A 25695-nucleotide genomic window follows, 5' to 3' on the forward strand; every position below is an offset into this window, starting at 1 on the left:
AAAGTATATTTTCTTATTAAAATAACGAACAAGAAAAATGTTACTCTGTGATGAAACAAATCTCTGAAATCCTGATGTAACAGCCAGCACTGCCTGATGGCTAGAAACATTCACCCCATTTTCCAGCATACAGACGTCCCCAAAGAATCTCTCTTTGTATCTTTCAGTAATCAGGCAAATTACTGGAATTTGGGTGTTTTTCATTTCTTCAACTTCCAGGAATTTTCTGCAAAGTAGGAATAGCCTTTCTGACAGGTCTGACTCAGAGTGAAAGGTAGAAGTGACAGGTTTGGATGGCTCAAGAATAAAACCAGAGAGAACACACCTGCAAATGACATCAACTTCATACATATTGAAGTAGACTATAAGAAAAGTGACAGCAAAAGAAAAACGTACATTGTAGGAACCCACAAATCAGAAGAACCTGATTGACAGAATAGCAACACCTAGAGAATAACAGACTAGAACTGCTGGGAGAAAATTTAAATATATTTAAATTAACTCCCCTATTCCCGAGAAAACGATTATGTTGACACTGGAAGTACCCAAGATTTCAATCTGTTTTGAAACATCAAGCTGCCAATAGTTTCATCTTTTCTGCAATACAACCATTAAGGAGAATTAAAATGCAACATCACTACAAGATTGCCGGTACATCATCCGCCCAGGAGAGAGAGATTACAGCTGCTTTGACAACTGCAGCCTCACCCGGCTGCAGCAGAACATTGCTTGTGATAAACGGCCCGCTGCCGCTCAAGGACAGCAGCTCGGAAGGGAAAGGGTACAGACAGCTTTAACACAGCGGCAAGGCTCTTCAGATCGCATTTGGACTGCCAGAAACACAGATTGCCAAGAGGTTAAAACAGGATTACTAAACCCAGGGGAATTCAGGTCACGCTATTTCTCCTTAGAAAGGAACAAAGAGACCACCTACCTGCAGTGTTGTCCTTCCTGAACTGAGTACTCTTGTCCCGTCCCATCTTTTCTCCTCACCTTTCTGCTCACCACAGAGTAGCCCAAAGGCCTCTCCCTAGGGCTAGGAGGGAAGTCAGGGGAGTTGAAGGTGTTCAGCACCTGCAACTCAGAAGACACTGGAGAGCCAAAATAGAGACAACGTTTGACATCCACATGGAAAACTACATATTTCAGACACAATTCAGGTAATACATTGCAGAAGGTAAAAGATGCTGAAATTGTGCCTACAGAGGCACACATGAGTTTTGCACAATCTGAGCGTGTGATCAGAGACAAGCTCTTCCAAATGGTGAAGGACTCCTTCCCTTCTGTCTGTGAGTTGTCATGTTCAACATGACCTGGGAGTTTTACTATTAGCTTATCGTGATTCTGAAAATTCTCAAAGATTAGTATCTAGGACAGAGACAGTTGTTTTCTGAAATTTATATAGTCAAGAAAAGAATTATTTCTTCTATACGAATATCACTCATTTGCTTTAAATTCATTTTATTAGCCTTAATTTGATGGATATAAAAATAAAATAAGTCCCAGTGGCTCAATTAAAAGCAGCCAGATATGGTTTATTTTTTCTGTGTATACGTAGTCCATGGAAGAAATAAAGAGAATAACTCAATAACGGGCAAAACATTTGTTTGTATTCCACAGACGAGGAATTCATCAGACTAAAGTGAGCTTAACCTAAGTAACTCTGAGGATGCAAACCAAAAGAAACTTAAATTAGCTCCAGTGGGAACTAACTTCACATGCATTATTTTTCAGGATGCTTTTAAAAATCAATAAAGCTCTTGAAATACTTTAAATACAACCAAAGACCGGCTGCAAAGTAGCTAAATCAATAATTTAAGAGTGGAGGTTTGTTCTGCCCTGGGAATTGCTAAATAGAAACACAAGCACCATTTGGTGGTACGAATGTTAACATCCTCCCCAGCCCAACACACGCCTCCAGCCTGGGCATGTGGCTAGCAGTGGCTAGCAGTTCTCCTCTCCCACCATCGGCACCTATACCAACACCAGGGAATCCTGCTCTGCTCAGCAGCCCTTTTTCAGCACACAGCTGTACCCTTCAGAGCATGTGGAAAAGCGCCCTCTCTTAGCCAAGAGCACAGTCACTGCTACTCCGGCAGGAGACGGGGTTTGTGGTTTGCCCAGAGTGATGCAGCTTTCTGCTCTGTTCTTTCCCAAAGTCTGAGGGAGAGCTGTCTTTTCTGCTCACTTTAGTAAATCCAGGGCAAAAGACAATCTTTTGTTTCCCTCTTTATTAGGCAAACCAGGTACAAACCCTAAAGGTTAGCCGTGGGCCATATCCACACTGTCATTACATCTTCAATTAAAAACTTCACTGCAGTGCTTCTGGCAGACACACCAGGGCCTTGGGTACCACTGTGCACCCAGCTGAGACCCTGGGAGCAGCCATGCCCGTCCCACACGGGTTTTGGAACAAAAGAGCCCAGAGATGACAGACTCCAGGAGGGGCACAGTGCCTTTGGTAAACATGCCTCAGAGGTGACTCCTGAAATTTGAAGATCACTGACTATGGTTTATTTTAATATAAGAATCAAAGAGGCAAGTGTGATATAGGCAATTTCAACAACAAGGCATTAAAGTGCCCTGTAGATGAGAGAGACCGTTCTTCAGCAACAACCACAGATGTTAAACCTCAGCCACAGCTGCCAAACTGCTCTGCTCAGTCTCCTCTGCTGAGCTCGGATCTTCAGGTGCAAGCAGGTTCTTAGAAGATGAGTTGGCTGTGTTGGCAAGCAGACAAGAGGAGCTGGGGAATGATAAGCTTGCTTGCTTTCTTATCCTCTATCTGCAGATCGTGAAGTGGCTGATGATCAGTTAGACTGAATTCAGAGAATGTGCAGCAAAGAAGGAACTGTAGAAACTCTTTGCTAAATAAAATAAATGAAATATTCTCATGTTATAAGTCTTTCTTGTTTCCTTTTACCCAGGAAAATCATCTTGATGATTCCCAGTTCATCAGCAGGATCAGAGCGTGACAGAACAAATTCCCTTCTGAACTCGTCATCTGTGATGTCAGAATCATAGAATGGTTTGGGTTGGAAAGGACTTTAAAGATCATCCAGTTCCAACCCCCCTGCCATGCAGGGACACCTCCCACCAGACCAGGTCACTCAAAGCCCCGTCCAGCCTGGCCTTGAACCCCTCCAGGGATGGGGCATCCACAGCTTCTCTGGGCAACCTGGGCCAGGGTCTCACCACCCTCCGAGTGAAAAATTTCTTCCCGAGATCTAATCTAAACCTACCCTTTAGTAGGCACTTGAGTCTGTCCAGCAATACCTATGTGCTAAACTGGTGAGCTATAAAACAAGAACAATGAAGGCTTGTACCAGGTGTTTATAGTACGGATACACGGCTTCATGTGACAGCGAATGTAGCTGAGCTACAGTCGGGCAGATCCCTCAACAAGCACGTGGCAAGTGAGATCCTTTGACACAGATTTCCAAAGGGCATTTGGTAACCTCTTACCAAAAGCTCTTTACAAAGCTACCATGAGACAATGGAGAGGCTTTTCCACATCAATAAATTGCCACTGGGAAGCTACGGAGCAGGAGCCGACAGTTCTCACACCAGAGAGAGGTCACCAGCCGAATACCACAGCACTGGGGTCATGCTAATTGCCGTATTCATAAAGAGCCAAAAAGGAGGGGAACAGTGAAATGCAAAGATCACACGCTATTATCCAGGGAAGAAAAGAGGAGGACTGACTATAAAGAGCTACAGGACTTCATTTCATTAAGCAATGGGGTGAGAGTCCAGATTACTTACGTTTACATTGACTGACAAAACGATGCATTGGGAGAACACGATCCTAATTTTACTTTCACAAGGAGAAGCTACTACTATCCACAAATGACATTAAAACAGCTCTAAGAAGGGTTAGCTTGATATACACCGGTTATTAAGAAAATGGAAATTCTACTCTGGGAACTATTAGAAAAGAAAGGACAAAACATTCTTATGCCACAACATGAATGAGGTGAAGGATTTATATCAACAATTGTGTGTGCAGTTTTTCTATTCCTGACACATCCCTTGGAAGGAAAGAGGAAACAGAAGTACGCACGGAGAATTTCATTTATCCATGGGTGTCTCTCTCCTGCGTATCTGTACTCGGTAACTACGACATTCTCTGAAGTAGAAGACTGGAGCCATAACTGGAAAGCATATTATCACTCGAACATGCTTTCAGAAATTGTAACAAATAGGGAACAAATAGGATAATGAGATTATTTAGATTACAAGTAAATAATCACCAGGTAAGATGCATTTCTGTATTTTAAGGGAAATGGTTCTATAGCTCAGACGAAATTCTGCCCAACATTCATTCCAACAGACTAAAATATCAAAAACGTGTACCTTGAACAACTCGGTCTATCCAAGCAACTGGGAACAGCAGGTGCCTGCTCAGGTAATGAACTAAAAAGAACCAAACAGGCCTGTTTTCCTTCTGCTCTTGCATGGTTCCTGTCTGGCAAGTTCTGCTTCCAGTTCCTTTGATGCAAAGGGTTCAAGTACCAGCAGGCCATGACTAGTAACAGAGACCCAAAAAAGGAAATCTTGAAGTATATCCATTTAGTGCTGTGTGGTACCTGCTGGAGAAATCTTTTGCTTCACACTGACCATATAGGGAATTTAGGTTAAGCACCTTAACGAGTAGGTAATTTTAAGATTTCATGCCTTGACCCGTTTCAAGTGAGGCACACGTCACTGCTCAGCCATCCCTGCCACAGGAGCAGGTTACTATGAAGATAAGACGTGAATTTACAGCCCATCAGCTTCCCCGTGGTAACTGACTCTGCAGAGACTCTTTGGGTGCACGTTCACAGCACAACCCACTTCACAGGGGCTCCCTGATCCTACGGGCCAGCAGCACGAACCCGGCTAGATGCATCACCTCAGCTCTCAGGCAGCACATTCAGACCATCCCTATCTTGTACTTTGAGCCTGACAACCCACCTCATCCACAGGGTAACGTCTACTGACCATCCTCAGATACTCACTTATGACCTGTTCGCTGTACAAAATCGCTCAATTTGCTGACAGATGGCAAATGGTGCTAACAAATAAATTGCCTGCGAACAGAAACCGGTGATGACCCAGGTCATCTCAGAAACTGTAACAGTTTTTCTTCAGGAATGACTGCTTGTAAAACAATACTAAAAAGGCAATAAATGCTATTACTAAATTCATTCTGTTGCCATCATTAGGGGAGTCAACTTTCCTGTTCTGTGCTAATTAGATCAGTTAGCAGAAGCTCAGAAAGAGGAACATTAACCAAAGTGTATCTGGAGCATCCCAGGGACAGATGGAGACAGCCAGAAGGGATTTCTGAGCACTCATTGCCTATGAAATTCTGGAAACCCCTTAAACCAGTCATTCAAGCTAGGTCAAGATATATGGGTTTAATCCTTCCACTCCCTCTAGCAAAGTACAAAGCGCTTTGTCAGGGAGCTTTCAACAGAGGCCAAATCAGCAACTTTGTCTGTTTTGCTAATGCAGTAACGCTGATCTTCCGTGCCTCCTGGCAGAAGGCAAGACTTCCCCTCGCACATGATTCTGCTCCCCATTTAAAGCCAGTGAACTTAACTACTGATAAAAGGAAATTTAGATTCTCCAACCTTTTTCTGTTAAAGATGCCATGAGTACAAAAATATCTTGTTGGGCCAGTATCACACCAATTTGCAGTATAAAAGGTAATGTCCTTCCGGGAAAAAATACCCTCCTCTGTCCTGTAATTATTAGAATGACACCTGCCAGAGTAAGCCCATCCCTGGTTCAGCCCTTCTGCGATTACCACTACCTGAAGTTTGTAAGCCTACCAAGATGATCATCGTTTATCCTAGATTAAATCCAGAATTAACCACAAGCACAGTGCACTCCATATGATTGACCATCTTGTACCATGTTGCCTGGGAGACCAGCAGATGAAAGTCAGAGACAAATGACCTGCAGTCCTGTTCCTTGGGGAAAAGATCCCTCTCCTCTACCAGCCAGAGAAAAAATCTCCCCTGAAAGCCCCAGAAGGAAAGATCAGACTGAACCTGCAAATTCTTCTCTATGTTACCTAGAAAAAAAAAAAAAAAAAAAAAAAAGGACTGAGACCTCCACTTCCTTTCACAAAAGTTGTAATAGTTACAGACTAAGGTCAGACTGTGCTGAGAACGTGCACGATGGGACCCAAGTACATGCTCCAGGACATGACTTGCATGAATCAGCCCAGCAAAGCATCTGCACTGCAGGGCTCCACCCTCCCTGCCCGCACTCGGCCAAAGGAACCGCACAGAGAAGGCTGCATCTCCTACTAGTGAGGGATGTGTATCTGTCACTGCAGAGCCCCAGGTCAGGGAAAGGGGGACACAAAAAGCCTGACCATCCATATTTAACCAGTGGCATCAGCACAGTGACTATCCCCATGTCACCAGTGTCTCAGCAGAGCAGAAAGGGAAGGACACTAACCCAAGCACTGACCATTCCTCCCTAGGAAGACGTTCCCATTGTGGCCAAGAACTATATTGATCTTAACGGTACCGTAACTTGCCCATTGTGAGCTGAACTAAGTGCCCTGTGGGCATCTGGTACTTGTCAAGTGATCAAAACATCTTTGTCGTCTCTCAACTGGAGCCAGGTTGAAGACAAGAGTCAAATTCAAGCAGTTGGTTTTTATTCCGTAGTTCTACAGAATAGTCCTTTCACTGGGGTTGTCACAGCATACACGGAAAACATTTTCCAGTCACTCAGAACACGGCCTTTGTTTCTGTTTGTTTGGTTGGGTTTTTGTTTTTTGTTTTTTTTTTTAAAACCTGTAGAAAGTAAACAATCATATTAGGGAAAAATGAAAAGGGATGAATCTGGCTGATCATTTTTCTATCAAGTGACAGGAGTAAAAACCTTCTCCTTCAAAGTTTCACCCATAAACACTTCCTCAGCAACTGCAGAAAGGCATCAAGGAGATCCAACCGTAGAAGAGTTGAGCATTTACCTGGTTGGAAGCCCCTTCGTCATTTGTATCAAAGACCATCTTGACCATATAGTGACAGCTGCCTACTATTACAGTACTCAGCAGGATGAATTTAAATATTTCAGCCTTCCCAAACCAAGAAATGAAATGAATCTAAAAATATTTTAATGCAGCAAGTTTGGCTATAGAACCAGTGCAACATAAAGAGGACACCCACTGTATAACCAACTTTACTGCTTAATCTTAACAGAGTAAGCTACAGATGCAACGGATTTACCACGAGTTATTTGGTTAAATTAAATACTGCAGTTAGGATCATGCTACTGGTAGTTGTGGCTTTACAGTACCAATGCTCAAGTTGGCTGAGTTAGTTTTACTGTAAGTAAAATGCAAGTTTACAGAGAAACAAAATAATTTAGTATAGTAGGCTGTATTCTGTTCCATGCTCAATCACAATGATAACGTCTTCGACAGATAAACAAGATTTCAGCATTAAGTTAATAATGCCAAAACATACAGGAGTTTTAATGCCAAATTTACAACATAATACAGTGCTAAACAGAGATTTCTCAGGGTCGGTGGCCAACTGAGAATGCTACACAGGACTGAGAAGCATCTGAGCACTACCCAGTGCGTACGAAGTGAACCACACTAACAGGAATGTTTTACCTTTTGATGGAATTATTGTTCTAGAAGTTTGTGTCCCAAACATAACGCAATGCAAAATGAATGTTGAGCCCTTGCCTCAAACATGAAACAAAAGGATTACATGTTATTTACAAACTCAAACCAGTAAAACCACTTTAACAGAAAACCATTGTGATCACTCGACAAAGACGACAGAGCTCGATGACTGTATTATGTGAACTAGAATGGTAACGAAGTTGTAAACAAATTTTAACCAAATTAGGTTAATGCATCCATTCTTAACTCAAGAATATTGTCATTTCAGCAAACAGTGATTTTTAAAGCTACGGACACTATCAGAGGTTTTATTTTTGTTTAAAGCCAAAACTGATTAAGATCTGGAAGCTGGCAAATCATTTTTGTTCCCTATTACCCTTCATTAACTTCTCCATTGTGTACTTCAGCAAAATTTTCAACATTCCTGTTGAAATTCTAATTCTGCTTCAACTTACGTAGGTGGTAGGGAAGTTGAAGCAAACACTATCAACATTTGAAAATCCCTACTCAGAATGGTTTGATTTTCCACTATTGGGGATCAGATTAGACTGCCGACATCGTTCTACATAGAAAAAACAATGAAGCATTGATTTTCAATTTTAAAAGGAAAACTTCCTCAAAATTAAGTAGGCTTTGCATATATGTAAAGAAATAAATAGGTAAATCAGATTGGAATCAGTCAATCACAGCAGTGTCCTCCTCATTATTCCTCCCCCACCCCCACCCTCCAAACTAACAGCATTGCCCAAGTGGCTGATGTGGAACTGATAGAATTAAATTCATTTATATGAAGTCTGGCTACAAAACAAAAAGGAGAAGAAACTTTATCCCTGCCGCATCTATTTCTTTTTTATCTTTTTCCTGCATTTTGTAATGAACTCAAGCCAGCATAAAGGGGACTGTGTTGGTTTTTTGCGTTTTGGGTTTTTTTATATAGGCATAAGAGTTGCGCAAGACAAAGCTGAACAAACTTTTGTTTCGGAAAGATTTTATATTACCAACTCATTTCTCTTCAAAACTAAAGGTGATAAAAAATAAATCCATAGCAAAACAAAACCAAACCCTGTAGTCAAACTGCTTTTTCAAGTATATTTCTCCCCTCATGAAAGAATTGCATTAGCCATACTACTGATTAAAACCCATGTCACAATCATTAGGATTCAGAGCAGAGGTCCAGATCTCCGGGAACTGGGCTCAGCTGGGTCTCCAGCTGAGTTTATTCAAGACTGGAAATGGGAAGCCAACGGGTTTGCCTCTCCTCGACTCCCTGATTCTGACAATGTCCACTATCACACCCCCATCACACCCCCGAAGCAGGAGAAATGGCACAGGAGCCACCAAGTGATCTTGGACAGGTACCATCGTTCACTGATCAATCAGGTGCAAATCTGGTTCGTGCTGACGGAGATGCCCTTTGCGGACCCTACCAGCTGGAGAATTTTGCCCACAACATTTCTACAGAGCACAGCATAAAACACATATTAGTATTTCATTCAGTCTGGATTTCACATCTCAATCTATTGCAATTATGGAAGCCAGTGAAAAGTCAATGAGAGGGGTTCTACAAGAGTTGGTCCCAGCATCAAACACTAATACACATGAAAAATAAAAGGGGACAAACTTCCAAGTCACTATTAGTGATGGTGATAGGTTCAACTTTTCTTCCTTCTTAAATACACCTCCCATTAATGCAAGAGAAAAGTGCAACTTTGCAGCATGTTTGTTCACATCAAGTTTTCCTCAAGAACACATTTTGCAATAACAAAATATGGTCTATAAAGTTGCAAAGTGCACGAGCTGAAGGCACAGAGTACAAACACATAGGAAAACAGATTTGAAAATACCAAATAACACCAAAAAAAAAAGAGATAAAAGAAAAATCTGGAATTTAAGACTCCCTGACAGAAGATACATTTATATGGGACCAACTCTTAAAAGGTGACAATTTTTAAACTAATGAACAAATACTGCAAAATAATGAAACTTTATTCTTATTATTTAAGTAAAAGCTCCAGAAAATACCTTGTTTAAAAACTAATACACTGACGTGTTAACTAGTTTTAAGAATGTCCTTAATATTAAGAAAAGAGTGCAAAAAAGATTCTTCCATTCTAACGCTTTTGGAAGCTGCTGATTTCGGCTGCCCGTTTCCACTTTGAAAGGATTGTTTTTCAAGGTGCATTCCTCACAAAAAAAATCACAGAACATGAACTTGTTGAGAGGCCAGACCAAGGAATCACATCTTTCAAAGTCATCTCAATTATAGCAGCAACTGACATTTTCTTATTTAAAGAAGAAAGTCCAAAGCTCTTCTTTGAGGCATAGTTCATGTCAGAGCTTGAGTATCAGCAGTTGCCAAAGGAGGCTCCGGATACCACCTGCTCCTCCAGTGTCTGTTCTGGCTGGGAAGAGAAGCTGATCCAGTATATTCACTATCTGTACCCCCTGGAGCTTGCACAAGCTGACGAGCCATCTGAAATTATATATAAAGTTCAAGAAATTATCTCATATTAAATCTCCACCGTATGTCCTTTGCTCCCCCTTCCCCTAACAACCTGAAAACCAGCATTGCCTGCAAAACGTGAACAGTGTAAACTGAAGCTGCTGTATCACATAAACAGCTATTCATTCATTTCAGGTTGTAATAAGAGCTTATCATAAAACTGCACAACATTTTATGGTAGGAAATAAAACAAACATACTCTGCTGAAAGCACAGGGAGAAGCTTGGCAGAAAGGATACGTTAAAGTGAAGTTAACAACAGCACCAGGACAGATACTACTTCCCGATTCCCAAGGCTATTTAATGGTGAGCAATCAGAACAATGTATTTAAATCCCAACCTAGAAAGTGTGGGACTAGATTCTCCCCTGGCCAATATTTAGTCAGCACAGAAGATGAGACCTTTGACTGACTGCACCCAAATGTCTGGAATAGAGCAACCGAGAGAGGAAATATTTCCTCCCTGTGCTTCCTTCCCCCCCAGACCCTAACTCATACTGGGGGAAATTAAGGGAGTTACAAAGTGAAGAACCTCATAGTCAAACATGCAGCAAGAGACTTCATCTACAAATGGAGGAGAACTTCTCAAGTACTGCCTTTAGTCTCAATGGAGGTGGATCCCATGTTGTATTAAGACACGTAATTGAGGGTTCCAAGTTGGAAAGCACAAGCCTTCCAAAACATCTGTTCTGTCAACAGACGGAAACACACATCACCAGTGGGTGATTTATACTGGAGGTGGACAGTCGCAGCATTTCACTGCCTGCTATGTGTATCCTGACCAGGCAGAGACTTGGGACAACTACGTTCTTTTTCCTTAAGGTCTCAGCTGTGTAAAGGAAGTACCCTGCCTATCCTATTGATAGCTGGGATATCTTACTACTTCATAGGTGGCTGTGGGACTCCAGCACAGTTAGCCAGGCTCTAGACTCAAAAAGTTTACATCATTATTTAGAATGGTGAAAGTCACGCTGGCATGCAGCCAGCTACAACGTGGAGGTGCAGCCTCTGACACTTCACCAACCCCCCCAAGAACCCACAAGCCCAACGCTACCTGTGTCCCAAATGCATACTTACTGTAAGTTAATTCTTCTCCAGCTCTCTTGCGTGACTGGTCACCTCTAGGAAAGAAGAGAAAGAAAGATATTTTCATTGTAAGAAAAGGAACACAATAGTGAAATACCTCAGCACAGTCATCAACTTTTACAGGCTTTAAAAACAAAATGCAAATATAGTAGCAGTAACGCAACTGCAGGATTCTCAATTTACTAAAACAGAAGTGTAAGCTATATTTTATAGATTTAATTAGCTCATCCTTTTGTTAAAGATAGTACGTTCGATTTTATAAGAATTTTTTACAAAATGAAGATGAAGAAAAATTGCTCCTATGCAGTGTGGTCTTAAGTCATGCATAAAATTGTTCTCCTTAACTCAAACTTCTCAACCAAACTTTATAGAACTCCATGAAAAAAATCCATATCTATCAGTCTAAAACGTAAGATGCTCCTGGAAACCCAACAATCAGACTCTAAGCAAGTCTGTGCTGACAGCACTTCAAGCAGATTTAAATAATTAACTAAAGCTCTATAAACACTGGTTAACATCATCACTTATGAAAACCCAAAGTTAAATTCCCATCTATTTGGAAAACAGCTTTTCCTTTTATTCTTGTGCACACAAACTCATGAAGCTGGAAAATCTTGCTGCTTCACAAGTTTCTTGCGATGATAGATACGTTATTGAGACTGTTAAATAAAGAAGAGAGAGATTCCAATATATTTTTGTCACAATGGTTATAATTTCACATTTATCTGCTGGAAGGTAGTAAAAATCAGGGGGGTTTTCTAATAATACAAAGTGTTTCTCCCTGAAACCGCTCTTGAGGTGATGGACCTGCTGTGTATGCCTTGTTTAAGGCCTTTCATAAAGGAAATGCCACCAAGCAACTGGCTTGTGTTCCCACTTTCTGCAGAAACAGTATTTGCTAGTGTTGATAAGCTATTTCAGCTAGAACCTGACATGCCATTAATGCTGACGAAGACACCTCACTGTGCTGTGTTCCTCATGGTTACCGTTGTAGGAAGTGCAGCAGCAAAAACATCACCATTTTTTGGTGCAATTATAGGAGAACAGATGACATTTCATGCTAATCCAGAAGAGAACAGACTTAGCACACTCCTTGGTAAAAGGGAAAACCTACCCTTCTATACATATAAATATATACATTTTTATATATAGGAATATAACCTCAAAGCAATTCTGAAAGGTTATAAATAAATATAACTTATGGTCCTGAACACAAGAAGCAGCATATTACATTTTGAAATACATTTCAAGGCAAAATGCATTTCAAATACCACTGCAAAATGCCATGTAGCAAATTGTATTACCTGTACTTCAGTGTGCTTTTACCTGTGTCCTTTTAATGACGACAGACTCAACTCCAACACTTTATATAACCCCCATGTTTACCAGACTGCACTGACTCCCTGGCAGTACAACCACATAAAATATACTGTGTAAAACACATTCATTAGTGACTAAATGCCATCCGTCAGTTACTCCACTGCAAAGTTTTATTTTGCATTTTTATATAATAAATTGAAAGCAAGCTACATAGCAATGGCAGTTGCACCAAAGCACGGGCTAGAGTGGACCAGTTTTCTAAACGTTACAAGACACACCAAAACTCTTCACAAGTCCAATACCCAGAAGATCACATACTGCAGACAAAAGGAAGAGGAACTCTTAGAAATGAGACTCTGCAAACCATATGTGACACAGAAACCTTTACTGAGTTCTTCCCTCTACGACTAACCTCAAGTCCTAATCTCTTCTATGTCCCCAACCTACAACACAGGACAGAAAGTTTCCTATGGATTTGCACTAGTTCCAGTGCTAGAGACTTGTTTTTCTGCATAAACTAGGAGTTGCTACAATACATTCTGAAGATCCCACCAAGTCTCTAACAAGAGAAGCATCTGGCCTTTGCAATAGCCAGTACCCTTCCTACTACCTGTCCTACCCTGTTATACAGAATCCTCCTCACGGTACCAGCCAAAGAACTTCACTGCCGAGCTGAGAAGCCCGTCCTATTTTCAGGTACCTAGAGAAAAATGTTTTTGAAACTGATTGCTTTTGTGGATACAGACTGCTACTACTTGAAACCTCCACTTTTAATTCTCTATGAAGTGTGAAACTGGTGAAACGCAGTTATAAGCAGAACTACTATAAGCCACCTACAGAATTAGTAAGATTGAAAATTAGACAAAACTAAAATGTTCCTTTTTTTCTTTTGTTCTGTGCATTACATTCCTTTATCAGCATTATATGCCTACTCAGTTTCAAACAAACAGTATCAAACTTCTATTTCTTGGGCCAAATGAACTGCTTTTCTCAGGCCAAGCTCTTATTGCTTTGTTTTTACCACCTTAACTCATGCTTATCTATCAATTTTTTTTTTTCCTCAACAGAAAGCCTTACAAGGAGTGAGTCTACAATACCATTTGTATTTGGGTCAGTAGTAGAGCTCTGACACTCAACTTACCAAGCTTTGAATACAGAGATTACCTTTGAGGAAAACTACACCAGGAGTATGAAATCCAGGAGTACATCTAACACTGAACAAACCCACATCTTGGGGGTGTTTGAACTACAGGACCAGATTTTCAGCGCTGCAGTTGCACCGATAACACGAAGGATGAAGACGCGTTGTCTTCATGCAGAAATGAACCTATTGGAAACAGAGCAGGGCAGCTTCCCCAGCCTGGTCTTTGTTTGTCAAGACTACTGCAAACGTGGTACACTAAATGTGGTGAAAGTGTTGTGCTTCCGTCTCGGCACTTAAATAGAAGAGCAGAGTCCACAGGGAACAATACAGGTTATGAAAATTTTCCACTGTCTCTTTTCCTGTTTGTTCTTCCCCACCCCCACCTCCCCCAATTCATTACTCAGAAGAAAAATGCATATTTAAAATAAACACCTTGACTGTATAAATAGCTCTGAAAGTTGAATAAGGAGAAGTCATCAACTGACATTTCCAGAAGCATCACGAAAAAAAAAAAAGACAGCTTGTAGGAAAAAAAAAAAAAAAAGAGACCAAAGTATATAAAGGCTGAACAAGAGCATGATCATGCATTAGAAGCACAATCAAAACACAGGGAGGCATGAACTGTAAGCAATCTGTTTCATGAAACTATTTCAAGACGTCCAACCATCTGCTTTTTAGTATCATCTGCTGGGTTGGTAGTGCTCAAAACATGTGGGAAATAAGGCCTTATTTCAGATATTGAGTTGTGAAGGTTCTTTATTAACTCTTAAATTATTTCTTCAGTATTGTTAGGTGTATCCGTTCTTACCATTTCAACACTGTCCAGCACAATTACTACTGAAGACTAATAATTATTACCTATCAAATCCATTCTGCATAAGCTCTCTTTGAAGCTTCTGGTCTTGAGCAGCATATTCCTGAAGCTCAGATTCCACAGCAGGGGGTAGAATATTTGGGATGAATTTAGAAAATAAAGCTGGTGCCATCTGTACCCATTCTGTAAGAGCAACGACAAAACACATGGAAGAGATCTTTTGTGAAAATTTCATTCTGACAAACAAAACCTTGCTCTATTAAAAATACATTTTAGGTTCTTGAATTTAAAAAAGAAAACAGATTAAAAAACAAACAAAACCATCCCCCAAAACCCACAGAAACCAAGCCTTAAAAGCAGAACAAATAATCAGACTGTTAAAATCAGATGTTTACATGTAGATAAAGGAATTACTATTTTTTTGGGCCATCGATCCTGTCATCAAATTGAAATTCAGTTCTTGCTGCATCCCACAGGGCCTGCTGAGTCTCTGGACATGCTCAAGGACAGGTACTGATGATCAACAAACTCACCTTTATAATCAGATCATTTGTAATGCTTTACCCCAGGAAGCGTATTCACAAAATTTACACCTCTCTTCCCTGAGCCTTACTTCTAGGAAACACAGTAATATCACCATACACCGCTGCTTCCCCATCCCCCGTTCCAAATGAATTAATGCAATTCTCTCACTGATCTTCCAAAGCTTAGATGAACACTTTTTAATGTTCATTATACAATTTTAACCTGCATTAGTTCACCTTTAGGATAGAAACGTGATTTAATTTCACTACACTGAACATTGCCTTACAGAAACAAGATAATTCACCTTAAAGCTGCTTCAAGGCTGATGGTAAGAAACACAGAGCAAAGGATGAAAACTGGGTTTATAGCAACTGTATAAGAAGTTCCAAGAAAAAAAAAAAAAATACTTGGCAAGTATTTCTGAAGCCAGACTTTCCAGAGGTTGTAGCAATCTTTACTTGGAAAAAAGGGATGCTTTTAAATATATTCATTAAGGCAGACCATGAATTTTTAATCAAATTCCTACATAGGGTTACTTGGTCAATGCCAAGCTTCAGCAGTCTTTATGTTAATCAGCAAACTCACTAACTAATCACTACTAGCATACAGGTGGTTTAAACAAAACACAATACACTAACCTCTCTCATCACAGAATGACTTCGGTTGGAAAAGACCTTAAAGATCATTGAGTCCAATCATAAACCTAACACTGCCAAGTCCACCACTAAACTATGTCCCTAAGAACCACACCTACCCATCTTTTAAATACCTCCAGGAATGACCACTTAACCACATCCCTGGGCAGCCTGTTCCAATGATTGACAACCCTTTGGCCGAAAGAACTTTTCTTAATATCTAATCTAAACCTTCCCTAGCACACCTTGAGGACATTTCCTCTTGTCCTTATCACTTGTGAAGACAGCAACCCCCACACCTGGCTACACCCTCCTTTCAGGTAGTTGTAGAAAGTGATAACATCTCCCCTCAGCCTTGTCTCCAGGATAAACAACCCCAGTTTACTCAGCCGCTCTTCATAAGTCTTGTTCTCCAGACCCCTCACCAGCTTTGTTGCCCTACTCTGGACATGCTCTACTCCCTCTTGTAGTTAGTGGCCCAAAACTGGACACAGCACTTGAGGTGCAGCCTCACCAGTGCCGAGTTCAGGGGGACCGATCACTGCCCGGGTCCTGCTGGCCACACTATTCCTGATACAGGCCAGGATGCTGTTGGCCTTCTTGGCCACCCAGGCACACTGCTGGCTCATATTCAGACAGCCACTGACCAACACCTCCAGGTCCTTTTCTGCCACGCAGCTCCAACCACTCTGCCCCAAGCCCATAGCATTGCACGGGGTTGTTGTGACCCAAATGAGGGACCTGGCACTTGGTCTTGTTGAACCTCATACCGTTGACCTCAGCCCATCGATCCAGCCTGTCCAGATCCCTCTGTAGATCCATCCTACCCTCAAGCAGACCAACACTCTTGCCCAACTTGGCATCATCTGCAAACTGACTGAGGATGCACCCAATCCCCTCATCCAGATCATTGATAACAACATTAAAAACAACTGGCCCCAATACTGAGCACTGGGGAACACCACTTGTAACTGGCCACCAACTGGATTTAACTCCATTCACCACAATTCTTGGGCCCAGTTCTCTAGCCCGTTTTTTACCCAGCAAAAAGTACGTCCATCCAAGCCACGAACAGCCAGTTTCCCCAGGAGAATGCTGTGGGAAATGGTGTCAAGGGCTTTACTAAAGTCTAGATAGACAACAGCCACAGCCTTTCCCTCATCCACTAAGCAGGTCACCTTGTCATAGGAGATCAGGTTTGTCAAGCAGGTACCTTGCTCAGGTCACTGAAATGGACAAGAGCCAGGGCCTTCACACAGTAGAACTAAGCATTATGATGGGCAGAACACAAGGCACACTTGTTTGTTAAATGTGCATTAGATAAGATGGCAACCGCATACGCATTTAGTAAAACACATCACAACCACAGTATGAGACACTCCCAGAAACATTTTTCTCCTTTACCTGGTCGTAGTGTATACAGGCCTTTCACAATATTTGCCATGGTTGAAGGAGTTATTTGAAACGGTGTTGACTGAGCTTCCAAAAGTAAAGCTGAAACAAAAATTAAGAGAATTAACGTTTTTTCTCATCAAGAAATATAGGCTCTTACACATACATTTTTGTATCAAAGAAATACAGTAGATGTGCTTTTTTTGGTTATCCAATGTCCTCAACAAAAGAAACAGCCAGGTACCTGATTGACAACTTAATTCTCAACAGTGATAAAACATCACCTTTAAATAGAAATACTCTGTTCAGATTATGTATGATGAAAATGTGAAATAACTTATTTTTCATCCGCTTTCAGGCAGGTAGCAGGAGTTGTGAGGAAAATCCAAGCAAGCGATTGCTCTAAGTATTCAGATGCAGAACTGAAGTAAACAATCTATTTTTAGAAGCGCTCTCATACTGAGCATACTAAACACCTGGAGATCCATAAATCATCACTTTACAGTACTTAGCACCTTGTCCATAAAACACGAAGACTGGATTGAAAGTCTATGAATGAAGTACAAGTAGTGTAAAAAAAAAAAAGAAAGTAAAAGTCAAATAAGAAAAGTTAAAGACAAGTGAACATTTCTATTTCATTGTTGGTATCTGGCATTGCAAAATTTACATCTTTCTCTTGATAAAAATCCTGACAATAGAAGACTTACTGCTTATATTACAATATCCAGGCCTTCAGCCTGCCTTGTATTTATTTAAGGTTTGTACATCCACCTGAATTACAGAAACAAACAAACCAAACTGATTGCTGCCTTTCAGTTTTTATACCTCTACAAAGGAGCTGAGCAGAATACACACCTTTCTGTATCCACCATGTAGAGGAGAAACCACCCTTACAATCTACCTAAAGGGTTTCTTTCTTGTGCTTACATTGTAGAAATTCTGGTTTTTAAACTTCAAAGCTTCCCCAGTTCTGTCTTCAGCATCTGCCACTAGAGTACTCACCATAAAAAGAAAAATTGTTGGTAGCATGTTCTTCTCTTTGTGAAACCATAAGTGCCTCATGTAATAGTAAGATTAAAAAGAAAGTATTTTTTTCTAATCTCCAAGTAATCAAGGTGGTTATATTTAACTGTTATAGCTGAATTTATTTTTACAAAGAACCATCTTAAAAGTGCTTGCTCCTTTCAGCTGAAGCCTTGAGTGGGTAAGAGCCTGTGATTTGTTTTGTAATGACATATTTACAGCCTCTTTCCTAAGGATTTTTCAAACGGCCTCTCGGCAGCCAGGAAAGTTGCAAATCATAAAACTAAAAAGGGGATAATGCTTTATAAGGAAGATATGCAGACAGTAATGCACAATTCATATAGTGTGCGCATATTTACATACATATAATTAGACTGTAGCTACTTCAGCATGAGCTTCACCAATAGATTTGCTCTTCATATATGGACACCAAATTATGTTCCAAAGCTATGTATAACAAATTATTTAAAATGGAGTAAGCCTAAAAATTAATACTGACTTAAAGACACGTCAAAAGTCACTTGAACATTTTAATAGATGTTAAGAAATAATCCAATTAACAGAGCTTCTTGATTTTGTTCCTGATAAAATGAAAGCTGTGCTCTCCAGTAGCATCCAAGTTATAACTAGCAAGAGCAATTTAAAAATATTTCAGGAGCTACTTTATATAATTATACATGTACAAGGCATACTGTGGAAAAGGCAGACGTTATTGAGAGTTGCTTTGGGGACAAACCAAAGCATTAACGGCAGCTGCCGACAACTATATAACTAACGGGAGGGCATCTGACTACTCGGATGCCTCTTGAGTATAGTTCACCATTACAAACAGGCAATATTAGGCACTTTTTTAAGGTAGTATTCACCCATGAAGCTCATTTCAATCGTGAACCTTTGAGATTACGTGAATGGATATATTTGCAATATAAAGCAAGTAAAATGAGCCATCACCTGTTTCTATTCTAGATTACTGACCACATCACCTGGCATTAGAAAAGGATTTCATGAATAAACCAGTGGAAGAATTCACCTGGAGATCAATTCTACAGAAATAACTTCTTCATCCCCTTGCCGTAGCTTCAGAAATTAACATTTCTTATCTTTGTTTCTGCTTATACCACATGCTACAATGAAAATCTCAATCACTCCTGATTTACGGTCAGTAAATACAAGCATGATGGTATTATATTCAACCACAATATAACAAAGTAATGGCATATATTTCCTGTTTCTCCATAAACCAACCAAAAAGAATATACTATTCATTAAACCACACAGTATAAACTAACCCAGCTTACACTATTTCCCAAAGCTAGATATCAATACCTGGAGGATGAATAGCACTACTGTAGGATATGTATTTTCAGAATTATTTCCATAAGAATGAACAAGATTCATCTCTGGATTGATCCGAAACATCTCAATGGAGGTTTATAGACAAAGATGTAAATATATAAAAGATGTAAAACACCTTTGCACACAAATTCATCTTCAGTTTTGCGATGAAACCTACCCAAACTTTCAATTGAATATTAATTCTTGAGAGGGTCACTTAATCTGAAGGAAAAGAAACAGCTGTGCCAGACACGCTGTTATTTTACAATCTTACAAAAGACCTCCAAATATTAAGGCTTTGGATGGTGCTTTATTAGAATAATTAATGAGACTCCACAACACAGAAGCTGCACAACTCCCACCTACTCCCAGCAGCTCCACCTGCGGCATTTACAAAGACAGAGCAGGGCGAGGCACAATAAAACCAAACCTCAGATGAACGACAGCGGTAATGACACTGTGATACCATCTGACCACCTCCACAGTGGTTGGGAACTAATATTGCATTTTAAAGACTAAGTAACCAACATCCAAAGAAGTTAATTAACCTGCAAAGAGTCTTGAAAATAACTCATGGCAGAATCAAAGAAGAGAAGTGTGGGTTTCCCATGATGAAATGCTTTATAGGCAGAGAGATACAAGATGCTTTGAAATATTGCTGAATATATACAATAACCAGAATGGCCTCAGGATTTTTTTGAGGAATGATGAACTCCATTGGTGTGAGGTATGAACCTGCATTTCAGGTACTCTGCAGTAACCCAGTTACTCCATTACTGCAGAGTAACTCTGAAGAAGCTTGTCCCTCAATAAAGGTTTAAACTACTTCGTAATTGTAGTGGGGTACCTGGGGCAAGATCCAGGACCTCAGTAATTCCAGGAGTAGCAGATGACACTTTACAAGTTCAAACTCACTTGTCCACAACTCAAGATTCACTTGCAAAAACTAAGAGTTAGCTGTTCTAAAATCTTACTCTACCCTTCAACATTCCTTTCAAAATAGATTTATTTTGCTTGGCAAAGATGTAATTTTTCTGCAGAACAGTAAAACTTTTGCAGGTAGACACAAGATTATTTTTTTTCCTCCTTTTGCAGTAATCTAATAGAACTTCAAAGTAAGATATTTTAACAAATCATACATAAGCGTGGCTTAGGCAGATGTATTCAGAATTGTAATTATTCAACAACACATTTAAAAAAATTATGAAGTGTATTCCCAATAAAAGCAACTCTAACTGCTTCCACAACCGAGGTGTTAGTCAGCTGTTGCTCTCCCATCTTCAACAAAAGCAGAACTGATTGCTTAACAAAGCTACAAAGTGAAACAAATTTATTGCAGAGATCTTTATCCCATTGTACAAAGTGTGATCTTTAGTACTTAATTCCAATACGTATGAAATATTTACATTATTTTGCAGAATAGCAACTTTGATATTTCCCCAGAACTTGCGCCCTTACAGAACTGTACGTGAGATGCACAGGGATGCCCAGCAGAAGGATGGAGCTATCACCGGATCACAGACTAAGCAAGCCTTCACAGCACCAGCTGCCCTGTTCCACCCTTAAGGAATATCATCGGATCACATGTAGTCAAATCCATAGTATAATAAATTACCTTTCTCTCAGCTGAAGTATATCGGATCCATCTGACCACACATACTCTCCTACTTCCCTGTGATAGCATCAGATTCACCTTGAATATGGTTCCTGTATCCCAGCCTTTACTCCCAAATCCAGTCCGTGCAAAGCACTTGACTGAACCCCACATCCCCACTGCAATTAAACAGGAAGGGAATCGCTACAGCTGGCGTCCAAGATGCGGCTGTAGGGTTTGGCTGCTGTTGTGTCATGTTGAGGTTTTTTGGTAGGTTCGTCGTTTTTTGGGTGCAGGGTTTTTTTTTGTTCTTTGGGGTGGGTTTTGTTTTTTTTTTTTTTCCCAACCTACTGCCTATTTTATTATTAAATTGACCGATGAATCTTGATCACATATTACCTTTTCATTACTTTAACCCCTGTACAATTTGTCTGTGTTAACTGTTGATCTAGACCTTCAGACGTCTTCTGCATGAAAACCAACCTTCCCTCTGGCTTAACCTTCACAGGTTAACTGCTTAACCTGCAGTTACATCAAACTCCCTGTGATTCCGCATTTTTATTTTCCTTTAAACAGAACTTAAAATAAATTTTTAGCAACTTAAATTCTTCAAAAGTTTGTAATGAATTAAAATGTAGATTAGAAAAAAAGACATTATAAGTTTTATTTATTACTAAGCATTTGCCACTAGGCATTTCATAAAGCCACAGATTACTTTTAAAATATTCATTACATAGCCCAAAAGCTTTATTAATTATCTAATAAAAATGCTACAAAATAAAAATTCCAAGTCTTAATCACATGGAAAATATTCAGTGTTGTAACAAGAATAAGTATGAAAAACACAGCTATAAATGTAGAAATACATACTTTTGGACTTCTATAACTGGAAAATAAGGTGATATTTTAGTTTACGATTTTATGAAGGCTTATTGAAATGGGAACATTATTCCTCTTTCTTTATCAAGGAGCCAGATTAAATATGACAGTAATTACTTGAGACTGTATTTCCCAATTAAAAAATTTGCCTACTTTGAGGTGCTGCAACTTAATCAACACGAAAAAAGAGAAATAAAAAAACATAGGTGTAACTCTTTAAAATAACCTAGTTTTGATTAGTTCACTGACAAAATCTGTGTGTAGATTAGGTGTTATTTAAAGAATATGAACGTATTCCATAATACTTGGTAACGACACACACCGTTTCCAACATGGTTACAACACAATTACTTAGCCCTTCGCTGTCAATTTACAGCTACCACTTCAACATTAGCGATACCAGCCTTCAACTGGTGAGTGTGTTATTCTTAATTATTCTGTCAGATCCACAGAGCGCTGGGGGTATAAGAAAGATTAACAGCTACAAAAGCTACCCCATACAGCCCTCGAGAGTGGCAGGTACCTGCTGAGGTCTAAGAACAGACTGACATTAACGTGATAATTCAGTGTTTTAGAGGAAGGGTCGATTATCCTGCAGTAGCAGCATCCCAGCACACTCCCCACCTGCTGGAAAAGAAGTGGAACGTACTGGAGTTGATTTTCACTATCAATTATCTGTGTCTACCTGTATTTGGAAGGAAGACAGGAAGGAAGGGGAGGAAGGAAAACATTGTTTTTAAGGTTAGAATTGTGAATTTGAAGTGGAGGTGATAAGATTAAACTATTTGCCTATGTAGAATAAGCCAGAAATTAAATACTGTGATCAAATTCACAGCCCTGTAGATGCATAAAAATCTTTAAAAACGACTTTTAATTAAGAACTTGACAATAAATGCATCCCTTCCCTACATCTCAAAAAAAGGACCCCTTGTGCTACAGAACCCTCTTGCCCCCAAAAACATTTACTGTCAAAAGCCGGTATTTCAACAGCGTTATAGCTGGAGAAAAGAACAAATTGGCTTTTTGCTGCAACGTAATTCTCACAGAAATCACCCCGGTTTAGCCTGGTACTAATACACTGGAATGAATCAGTATTTTCTCCCAGTGCTCTGCAACCCTGCTTCATTTTTAAGGCCCTCGGGAAGGAATCTTCTCACTTCATTTACCGATCCAGACATGTAGCCTGATTCCAAAGACAGAGAGCAAGTCACTCCACAGGCAAGTAATTGTGCCTTTAAAATTTTTTTGAAGAAATCTACCGTTTTATTTTTTGTATCGTTCTTAAACTTAAAAAGCAAGAAGCATAGCTTTACGAAGATGGCAGATGAAGGTTGCGCAGATTTTCTCTCATACTGATTTTGCACGCTTTAAGGAAAAAAGTAAGCGAAGCGGTGTCTAGGGGCTGAGTAACACCCAATATATTACAGAAGGAAAGAGCCTCAGCAATCAAACGGGACATTTCTTTAACATACTGCTTCTGCCATCACAGTAGACACTCTGTGTCTCAGAGAAAAAAAAAGAATAGCGATTTCAAATGCTTAAGGGCAGATTCTATATTAATGCTTGAGTTCAGATCAGAAATGTGCTTTCGAAGCAAATTCACTGATCATCCCCACTTACTGCTGCTTGGTTCGTATGACAGAGCTGCCTCGGAGCGTATTAACTTAATTCTTTTTGGGCAAGATTAAACCAGATGTACTCGAACTACTAACCAGCATTCTGTCCACAGGACCAGACATCAGCAAGTGTGAAATAAAACTCTCCAAAATGCGTGTAAAGGCGAACACCGAGTCCTCAACATTAACAAGTAGGTGTTTCATATTCTGGAGATCTGCTCCCTTTAGACTACACAATGTGGATGTAGCCCAAACCATGCAAGGAAACCTTCAGTCCTTCCTACAGGGCACATACCTTTCAAGATGTAAACTCATGGTCACCAAACCTCTGCTGCGCCAAACCTATAACGATGCTCCATGCATTTTTGTCAAGCCCAGGACACTGGGCTACACTGACTTTTGATCCAACTCAGTACAGCCATTCAAGCACAAGTTAGTTCCATAAATAAACTGCTATTTTCTTATGAAACGTAAGCATTAGATCTGACGTGAAAATAAGAAGCACACAGAAGAACAACTTTTTGAATGTAAATCCAGAAGGGCAGCATACAGAAGGGTGGGGGCAATGCCTTCTGTAAGAAGCTGAAAAATAATGAGTGTTTTCACCCCTGTTCAGAAGATTTTCTCTGCAGTTTGTGGGTCAAGGCAATAAGAGGTTGCTTCTTAACACGAAGATTATTTGATACTGATGTCAAAATGGAGGGGGGGGGGGGGGATGGGAAGAAATGCCAGCTCAAGCAGGGAAAGTCAATCCAATCCATCTTTTTCTTGCCTATCCCTGCCGAAGGGTGAGGTATGGGGAGCGAATAAAAAAACCCAAACATGTCAAAATAATCCCTGTGTTCTCTGTTGTAGCTGCAAAGTCAGGCTATGGACCTGGCATCAATCACAGTCCTTCTCTCAGCGTTCTGCACTGCTCTTCTTCTCCTGGGGTATTCACAAACAAAAGCTAGATATGGAATTTATTAATAAAAGCCATTATGTCACAGTTGTACACAGCCAAAGAGATGAGGGTCCCTCGTTTCGCTGACGTCACGAGGCTTCTGGAGGTCAACACAGCAAAACACATCGCTAAATAAGGAGGTCTGGGCGCCCACAGAGCAACGCACCCTCTCCTGCTCACCCACCACACAAACAGGAAAATCTCTGCACAGGAAACATTTATCATCTTCTAACAGCTATAACTAGATTCATTCTCTATAATTTTGCATTAAATTTGTACCCACTGCAACCAAAAAGTAGAGTTGGACAAGTTCATTGTTAGAAAGCTGTTAGCAACCTTTTCCAACTTTCCAGTCAACTTTTTTGGTACTTTTGAGAAAGCCCCAATGCAGGGGAAATGTCCTTCCTGTCTTCTTTATAAAGGAAAACATTTTCCAACATGAATGGCCCTTCTATTGAACTATAATGTAACTCCAAAGTAAAAAAAAAAAAAGTAAAAAAACAGAGCAGCAAGATCTCTTCACCTCAGCCGAATCCAAGTGACATAACTGGGAAGAAATGAAGCTGTCATATGTAAGAATCTTCAGAGAAAAGTATTTCTCAGTAACTAATTAGAAACTGCAAACACAATGAAATAGGCTATGATTCCTTCCCTCCTCCAGACTTTTTACAAAAAAAAAAATTTTCTTGGAAAACCATGAGAAATGCAGCTATTTTTGGTGAATATACACGATAATTCTGTAATTATCTTGATATTTCTCATGAAAAAAAAAAAAATCAAAGAAAGTTGAGATCTAACGCTTTAATCCTCAATAATAATTTTGCCTAGATTTCACATGTTTTGAAGCCCATGCTCTAGTTCTGGACCAGTAAATTTCAGGGAATTGCCTCCTTCACAAGCCATATACCATCTTGGATCCTGGTATCAATTTTAAGAGCAATGAAGTCCTGGGCCCTATTTATTCTACAGCATTTTCACCACAGTCCAAGAGGTTTCCTTTCCTCTGGATAGAAAGGACCCATTTCTATGACCTGTTCCTGACAGAGGAGATCAAAGAACACACAAACATCGATTGCCTACCCCAGTCAATAGGAACAAAACCAGAAGTGTTGAAGAAAGCAGTTTTCCCTCTGACAGAGGTCACGAATTCCTAGTTGAGCAACTTCTGTCCAGAAGTACAGGTAGATGCTTCTTTGGAAAGAACCAGCTTGTACTGAATGATACCTACCAATACGCTGCTCCTGCA

At 40.1% G+C, this 25695-nt stretch overlaps 1 protein-coding gene across 2 annotated transcripts in view; it reads right to left on the reverse strand.

Annotated features, from left to right (window-relative positions):
- Nucleotides 1–7170: 7170 nt before the first annotated feature.
- The window catches only part of CACUL1 (CDK2 associated cullin domain 1), a 50616-nt gene continuing 32091 nt past the window's right edge, over nucleotides 7171–25695 (reverse strand). The window contains exons 6-9 of one of the 2 annotated variants that reach the window (XM_074159082.1): nucleotides 17072–17161; nucleotides 14552–14690; nucleotides 11221–11264; nucleotides 7171–10115 (exon numbers count right to left, since the gene is read on the reverse strand). In XM_074159082.1, the coding sequence (XP_074015183.1) occupies nucleotides 10075–10115; nucleotides 11221–11264; nucleotides 14552–14690; nucleotides 17072–17161 (314 nt within the window). In that variant the 3' untranslated portion in view covers nucleotides 7171–10074. The remainder of the gene's footprint in view (nucleotides 10116–11220; nucleotides 11265–14551; nucleotides 14691–17071; nucleotides 17162–25695) is intronic. The other variant, XM_074159083.1, reaches the window with a different exon arrangement.

The sequence above is a fragment of the Numenius arquata genome, chromosome 15 (assembly GCF_964106895.1).
Source record: "Numenius arquata chromosome 15, bNumArq3.hap1.1, whole genome shotgun sequence".
Classification (NCBI taxonomy): domain Eukaryota; kingdom Metazoa; phylum Chordata; class Aves; order Charadriiformes; family Scolopacidae; genus Numenius; species Numenius arquata.